This window comes from Purpureocillium lilacinum, assembly GCF_023168085.1.
Source record: "Purpureocillium lilacinum CBS 284.36 DNA, scaffold_1, whole genome shotgun sequence".
Taxonomy (NCBI): domain Eukaryota; kingdom Fungi; phylum Ascomycota; class Sordariomycetes; order Hypocreales; family Ophiocordycipitaceae; genus Purpureocillium; species Purpureocillium lilacinum.
The window spans coordinates 6,280,150-6,288,147 of NW_027072111.1; the positions used below are offsets into that span (position 1 = coordinate 6,280,150).

At 62.6% G+C, this 7,998-nt stretch overlaps 2 protein-coding genes across 2 annotated transcripts; one reads left to right on the top strand and one right to left on the bottom strand.

Annotated features, from left to right (window-relative positions):
- Nucleotides 1–618: 618 nt before the first annotated feature.
- PLICBS_001521 (uncharacterized protein) lies at nt 619–1,898 on the bottom strand (the record flags this gene model as incomplete). Its single annotated transcript, XM_018317404.2, has 7 exons — nt 619–719; nt 768–838; nt 925–998; nt 1,054–1,085; nt 1,135–1,600; nt 1,661–1,736; nt 1,792–1,898. The coding sequence occupies 7 exons, from the start codon at nt 1,896–1,898 to the stop codon at nt 619–621; spliced, it is 927 nt and encodes a 308-aa protein (XP_018182929.2).
- Nucleotides 1,899–2,938: 1,040 nt separating this feature from the next.
- PLICBS_001522 (uncharacterized protein) lies at nt 2,939–4,201 on the top strand (the record flags this gene model as incomplete). Its single annotated transcript, XM_018317403.1, has 2 exons — nt 2,939–3,891; nt 3,988–4,201. The coding sequence occupies 2 exons, from the start codon at nt 2,939–2,941 to the stop codon at nt 4,199–4,201; spliced, it is 1,167 nt and encodes a 388-aa protein (XP_018182928.1).
- Between the last annotated feature and the right edge of the window lie 3,797 nt (nt 4,202–7,998).

Below are 7,998 nucleotides of genomic sequence, written 5' to 3' on the forward strand. Positions count from 1 at the left end.
CCATGGAGGTATCTGGCCTGGTGAGCTGAATCTCTTGCCCTCGCCTATTCACAGCCGACGTCGCATACACGAATCCGCGAGGTCCCACGCAGCCATGGATATGCCAGGACCCAGTATGTCAGTCTACGGCCACTACGAGGAGAGCTGCCAGGGTCCGAAGCGAGATGCACAAGCGGAGTTCATGCGAGGATCGATAGCAGTCCTGTGTCAACCAACTCGAGGACGGGTAACATCGTCTGTGCGAGGCGACTTGTGTCTGATCGCTACCGTAAAATGCAGGGATCCGGTCGGGCAGCGCGAGATCTGCTGCCCTCGGCAGAGTGTCGTGCAGCCAGCCGTTGAGGGCTGTCATGTTGCACGGCGAGCGAGACAGTATCACTGTTCCTGCATCGTGAGCCCTTGCTGTACCGGGGTCGCGCAATTGGCGGTTCAACACATGCGCTGCAAATGCCAGCCGAGAGTCAACAAGGCGGGCGTGCGGCAAGACAAGTCGCGACAAGCTCATTCACGTAGGCGAGACAAACTACTCCTTGAGCATCGTGTATATTGGTTCTATCTGCTTCCCTAGGTACGCTGGAGATGTTGTAGATTGCTGAGCAGAAACAAAGGGCATTGGTACTACTCGACCTTCTTGGCCGCCTCCCGGAGTGTTGGCGCCGTGTCGTCGGTCATGGACGTGTTCATCGCCTCGATATCCGCCGCCCAAAGCGCGGCACCAACTGCTCGTGTCAGCTCACTCTCAGCACCGATATAGCGAGAACACTCACCCGTGTTTGTATACGTAAAGAAGATGGAAACAACGGGAATCATCTCGAGCAACGTTGCGACGAGGCCAAACCTGGCAGCCGAGGTTAGCAAGCTGAAGTGCCAAAGATCGTGCACGGGTGACACCGTGCTCAACGCAACAGGAGATGCTTGACGTACGACGTATACGGGCCCGTGTGCTTCTCGAGCCAGTCCTCGCGCTGGCGAGCTGACCACTTCTTCAGCTGAAAGTACTACAGGCAATGTCAGCTTCCGTCGTCTGCAAAGCTATCTGGGGAAGCAACGTACTCTGCCGTGCACTCGCTTGCCGCGGGCGCGTCCTACACATTTGTCAGCAACCGCAGCTCGAGGTTCGCCGAGGCCGCTCACCTTGAAGGACGATGAAAATGACGGTTCCAACAACCGGGATGAAGTTGAGGGGCAGGTGGATGACGTAGCGGACGAGCGCCGTGATGCTAGACTTGTCAAAGGGGCTCTTGAGGATGCGCCCGAGGCGCGCCATGGGGTCGCTGCCGGACTTGACCTCGCGGCCCTCGCTCACCATGGCGGTGTTGTTGCGGGCGATGAGGGTGCCGTCGAAGGTGTCGAGGAGCGCCTCCTGGAGGAACCAGTTGCGGGCAACAATGTTGACAATGGTGGAGGACTCGTTGAGGACGACCAGCACGGTGGAGAAGACGGCGAGCGGGCCGTTGACGAAGACGAGGACGGCAAGCTGCGGCAGGTAGGTGAAGGCAAACATGCCGCCGATGACGGACACGGAGAGACCGATGTACGGGGCGAGGCGGGAGGTGAAGGGCTTCCACAGCGAGCGATGGGTGAGGAAGTAGAATATCCCCTGTGAGAGTCAGCCCTGCTTCGCATCGGATCACGAGATTGAGGCGCTCAGGGTTGGGACCTTGATCGGATAGAGGTAGGCCCTGCTCTTGAGCGCGTCGAACGCCAGCGTCCTGGCCTTGTCGTAGTCTTCCTTGCTGCGGAGAGTCAGCACGTCTTCTTGCCTCGGGGGCGAGGAGAGCTCGCTCATACAGGACTTGCTGCGCCTTTTCGCCGACGGAGCCGGCAACGCGACGGCTGGCCGACTGTCCCCGGGACGACGACGTCTGGTCGACGGATTGCTCCTTTGAGTCTGCCATTGCTGCGGTGGGCGAATGCGCGCGAGTAGATGAAAGCGCGTCTGGTGTCGCAGGTTAGTCGCCGGTGGGAAGATGCCGAGGCGAAGTCGCGGGCCTGCTATGCGATGCGACGGAGCAGGGAGACTCAATTGCGGGCGAGAAGCTGTTGGCTGGCCTTGGGAGCTTCTCGTGCCAGTTCGATGCGAAGGAGACGAGGATTCAAGTGCCGGGGAGAGGCTGGCGAGGTGAATCACGAGCTGGTCATGCCAGCTCGATGCGATGTCGTCATCGCTGCAACTACAGCCTGTATAGCTCCAGCTGCTGCCCGCTGGGCAGGGGCTTTTGCTCCGGTGGGGTGGGCGCGGGGCAGTTCCAGGTTCAACGTCGCCCGTAGTCCGCCTGCATCGCAGCGATTGATAGGGGCAGCCAATGTCGCTATCAGCTGGGAAGAGGTGGCACGGACACCTGAGGCAGCACCTGGCGAGAACATTGCCGCACTGCGTCGATGTGATATGCTTCTTTGACCACTTGCTCATTGCACTCTACGAAGACACTTCATCGAGGCACTTTCATGCACCGGCGACGGGGGCAACTTGTCGACGGCCCACCGCCCGCCTGTCTCACGCGACGAGCCCACACCCAGCTCGCTCAAGAAGCCACGTCTTGGGCCCTGAATGGAGTCACGTCCCAAGCTGCCTTCACGAAACGCCCTGTTCCTTCGCGCGCTGTGGAGATGACACCGTGGGATGAAGTCGCGTCGGTCCCTGATGACCTGAGTCACCCCGTCTTGGGCTAGCCCTCGCGTACGCGGTTGACGTTTGTCCGCCTGCCTATTCGGTGCGTCTAGCGTCGAGGCCGGGATGCAGACCCTGAGCTGATCGTCGACGGCGCCATCCCAGGCTTCAGCTCCCCGCCGTCACGGGCTGTCGGCACGGCACGCTCATCCCAGTCGGCGCGGGGTTGTCACTGTCTCACTGCGCGGGCTGTCCCTTCAAAACCGAGCTGATCGCACCGCCTCGTGAGCCGTACTTCTTCTCTTCATATCCATCGCCGACACCATCATGGACCAGCTGTACATCGACAACACCATGCCGCAGAAGGCCCTCGGGGCGGCCCCGGCGGACCTGCTAAGGGAAAGCCTCGAAAAGGTCGTTACGACGAATCCGCCGCAGGACAAGTACGACCCGGAGACGTGCATAGGGCTGCTCGCAGGCCCGACGGGCGTTGCCTACTCCCTCCTCTGCTTGTCCGCCCGTCACCCGGACCTCCGCATCAACGGCCACGACCTCCTGCACTGGGCCAAGAGGTACACCGAGGGCGACCGCGGGACGCTCGTCCTCGAGGACGGGTGTTGCGGCATCGTCGCCGAGGTGCTCGCCCTCGACGCCGTGCGCGCCTGCGTCACCAAAGACCGCCGCTACGTGACAGATCTGCTCGCGCACATGCCGAGACTGCTCGAGCCGGCGTCGGGAGAGGGCGTAGACAAGTTCCCGGCCGAGATGATATACGGCAGGGCGGGCATGCTCTACATGCTGCGCGCGGTGCGCCATTGGGTGCCCGACTGTGCGGACCTGCTCGAGGAGCCGGTGAAGCAGCTCGCGCGCCGCATCTTGGACAAGGACGACGACGGCAAGGGCCACTGGCTGTGGAACGGCGCGCGATATTTTGGCGCCCCTCACGGCGACATTGGCACACTGGCGCAGATTATCCTATGCGTTCCGTCGCTCGCCCCCGAGCTCACCGGCCTGCTTGAGGAGCTCCTGGCCCTCCAGAACAGCGAGGGCAACTGGGTACACACAGCCAAGGCGCTCGACGCCGGCGAGGCGGCCGTACGGGTGCAATACTGCCACGGCGCGCCAGGCTACGTCTTTGCGCTGCAGTCACTGCGCCCTCACTACCCCGAGTTCGCCGGACGGTTTGACAAGGCCATTGAGAAGGGCCGCGAGGTCACCTGGGCCAAGGGCATTCTCAAGAAGGAGCCGAGCCTCTGCCACGGCGTGCTCGGCAACGCGCTGTAAGTCACGACTGATCATGATCCGATGGCGAAGAGGAAGCAGACGGGGCTCTCCGCGATGATGCTCGTCCGGAACTAACCGACGTAACGTTCCAGATCGCTGGAGAAGGGCTCCAGGAGAAGCCACTTCCTCGCGCTGGCGACTCCAGATGCCGTTGCCGAGACCCGGGCCCGTGATGCGACGCTCTTCAAGCCGGCCAACTACGGGCTCGAGAACTCTGCGCTGCTGGGATATTGGCCGAGCGCGGCGTGGGCGTGGTCAGTGTGCGAGGACGAGGAGCCGCGGATGCTGCTGTTCAACGACATCTAAGCTAGAGAGGCCGTACCTGCACGCCCCCTTTTGCGCGAGACGATGCCTCACGATCCAGGGCCGTTGGAGGCGCATTTTTCGCCTCGGTGGTGCGTCGCCCTGCGATGGGCTGATGTCTCGCAGTAGCGTCGCCGTTGGTCGTCCTCGTGTAAGTGGAACGGGAGGCTGCGGTCTGCTCCAGATGTAACTCGGGTTCGTTGATTGGCCACACGTCCAATTCCTGGGGCGTTGGGAGATGGTTTGGCGCGAAAACCTTGTCGAGCGTCCCAAGACTCTGCGCGTGCCGGATCTTGCTTGCATCTGTGGAGGCCAGGGCCGCCACGCTGGGGTGATACGAGGATGATGTCAACCCTTTCCCACGGGGCCAGCGTCTAGGCCATCGATAGCCAAACACCATCACGACGTACTCCCCTCGGTGGGATGAGATCCATCGTCGCCTTCGCTCTTGACTACCAACTGCACACTAGCACAGCACGTCGTTGAACGTAGATCGGTGCCATCCGAAGCGGATCGGGAAGTTCGTCTAGGTGGGGCGCGCGCGCCGCGTCTAGAGGGCGTCTCGAAGACTTCGGTTCGGAAGCCAGGAGCCGGCTTTGGCTTGGCCTCACCGTCGATAGTTTCGAGGCGCGCAGCCCGCTCGCTAGGAGGGTTTGGCTTTGAAGAGAGGGGCGGCTGGCGGCTGGCTCAACGGGTTTGCGCTGCATCGGCGTACGACCGATGATTCCTCACAATCAGGCTTTGGCGATGGCTTCAAGGCCTGGCGGCGGCGGGTTGCGGCCCCTGCCAGAGCGGGTAGTGATCCAACATTGCGGCGGAATGCGGCGCCACGACGATTTAACCTCGCAAAGTCTAAACGTCGGTTTTCCCCCGCGCGTGGTGGTCGGGAAATGTTCCGGTGTGGGTTTTTGCAACTCAATGGCTCCCTGTGACGACACAATCTCGAGAGCTGAAGCGACTCGACGAAAAAAAACTGTTGTCTGTATTGAGAAGCGGCGAATGAATGTCATCGGGACAGCCTCGGCATTGCAAGCGACGAGAAAGGACTCGCCGCTCGCCCGCTGATGAGGGAGCGCAACACCACGGCGTCAGGCCATGGCGCCGGCGAACTCTGCTCGCCCGCTGGCTCCCCTTTCGTCCGCGGCGACACGACGGCAGAGCTGCCGAGCCTCGGCGAGCCTTGGCTTCCACCCTTGGGCTGCATTGGCTTCTCGGAGACTACCGAGCGGTGCCTGTGGCGACACGCATCGATCGAGTCAGGCCGTTGCGGGCGCTGCGACGTCAATGCATCGGACGATGATTGATGCAGAGTTGGACGAAGACGACGAGATGGTCCGCGGGCTTTTGCGCCGTGTGCTTCGGATATGGGCCGCGGTGGCCACGGGGGGCGTGGAGGAGGGCAATGAGCAGTGCCGAGATCGCGAGCCATCGGAACGTGCAGGTCGTCGTGCTGGCCCGTTCGCGAGATGCGACCGCGCAGGCTCAATGATGTCACGGTGAGTGGTCGAGCGTTGGTCGTTGTCGCGGTGGAGCCCACCAGCTGTCAACGCCCGGTGACAGGGTGACAGCCTCACTGGCAGGGGCTCGGCGACTTTACACCTCGTCAGTTGCCCCAAAAAGGGGGCCACTACGATGGGGGGACAAACGGTCTTCTTGGCCCTGTCCATGCTGGCCAACGCACACGATGATCCGCCGGGACGTCACTACCCGCGGCATCCTGCATTGGACAATGCAATGCAGACGCATCGCGGGCCCTGTGACAGGGCAGTCGCAGGAATTTTTCAGGAGGCCTGACTCGGCCGAGTGGGTTTTTGGTAGGTGGTGGTAGTCGGTAGCGCGTGCAAAACTCCATGGACGTTGTCGGGGTTTATCGCACCACGTTTTGTCGCCCCCCCTAGCGGATCCTTGTTCGACGGCCCACCTCCTAGCGACGGGGAGGGCACGAGCCGTGTTAATTTTGTGCATCGGGGTCGGAGATGGGGCAAAGACCGGTCGTCGTCGTCGAGGGGTCTTCTCCAGACGGGGGGCTTGGTGGTGGTGATGGATGTTTACGCGCGACGACCGACCGCGGCACCGAGGATGAGGCAATCACTGGATCGACGGGGTTGATGATGATGGATGGATGGATGGACGGCGGGCGGCCGGGGGAGAGGGGGGGCACACGTAGTGACGGGGCGATCCTGACGACGGTGATAGTCGGACGACAAGGACTTGCAAGGCCAAGACTGGCATGTCGACATGTCAACAGCGCCTTGTGTCGCGTCACACGACATTGGCATGGGGCATGGCCAGGAACCACGACCTGGACGATGGGCATCGAGAAGAAAAAAAGTGCGGAAAAGACAACACGCCATGGCTTCATGGCTTCACCTAACATCAAGCCTCCAAACCGCCATCGCCGCAGCAGCGGAATGGCCTCAACGCTCGACTCGATCAAGCAGCAAGCCAGCAAGCAGCAAAGCGAAGCCAGCACACGCATCTAAGCGGGCTCGGGAAACAGGGTCGGCGTTCTGGAAGCCACCCATGCCCGGGTACCCGCCCGGGTTGCCGAACAGCTTCCCGACCCGACTGGGGCGGCGTGGGCCCGCGAGATCGGACTTAGACGGCCGCCTCCCTCCCTCCCTCCCAGGGGCCCTCCCTGTCCCCTGCAATGATGATCTTTGTGCGTGCGCTGCTGGGCGATGCGAATTGTCCAATGTGCATGCGCGCGCCGTGCCGGTGTTTTGCTCGTATGAGCGAGCCCGCCGCCGTTGCGTGGGTGCGACGTGAAATCATCATTGTCGTTATTTCCGTGCAGGACCCCCAATCAAGGCGAGGGTCCATGGGTTCGTTCATTCAGGGACAGCTGACCCCCCCGGTTTCGTTGTTGCGCCCGGCAGACGTGAGGCATTTGAGCGCGTCCCGGCTTGTTCTCGTTACATGGCCAGATCGAGGGCGGCGCACTTGGCCCAGAAGAAGCATGGCCGGGAGGAGAGCGCCGCTCTCAGGGTCATGGGGGGAGAACAAGGCCCGCGCGGCGGGGCCGTCTCGGCGAGCAAAGCGACAATGCGAGGCATGACATCGTCGTGGTCGTCGGCCAGGGGGAGGGGCGACAGCCGGCAGACAGAGTCACGGCGGACGAGACAGAGCGGCGCCGACCGTTGCATGGCTCCAGAATGGGCATGGGCGGGCGATTGGTGGGACCTGTAAACCTTGAAAGGGCGCCCGTCCAGCCATCTTGCCTCTGCCAGCCAGCCAGCCCTGCGAGACACCAAGAGAGGCAGGGACCCGGGCGCGGCATTGGCCTGGGCGAAGCTCGGCAAACGCAACGAGTGGTAGGTGGTGGTGGTGGCCGTGGCCCGTGGGTGGTGGGTTTCCGCCGGGCAGACGGCGGGCGGGCGGGCGGCAACGCGGCGGCGCAAAAAGATGCCGGTCGGCACCCGAAGTCGCCGTTGGAGGCGCGAAGGGGGGCAGCCACAGCAGACCAGCCCAGCCCAGCCCAGCGCCCGTTGTCGCATGTGCGCTGGCTGGTCCCTCAACCCTCACTCACCACCACGCGACCGACCGACCGCCTCATGCAAGCCTCCCCCGCGACCGACCTGGCCGTTGCAGAACCGGGGTTTGGGACCAGGCAAGGCCCAGGGGTCGCGCTACGGCGGGATGCACACACTGGCTTGGGCCGGGTGGTGGTTGATTCTTAGTACATGCAGGTGAAGAAAAAACGGCCCCGCGGAGAAAGGCCATGCAAAGCATCACGGGGGCAGCAGAACCGCCCGGGGCGGGGAGGGCGCATCATCATCATCATCATCATCATCATCACG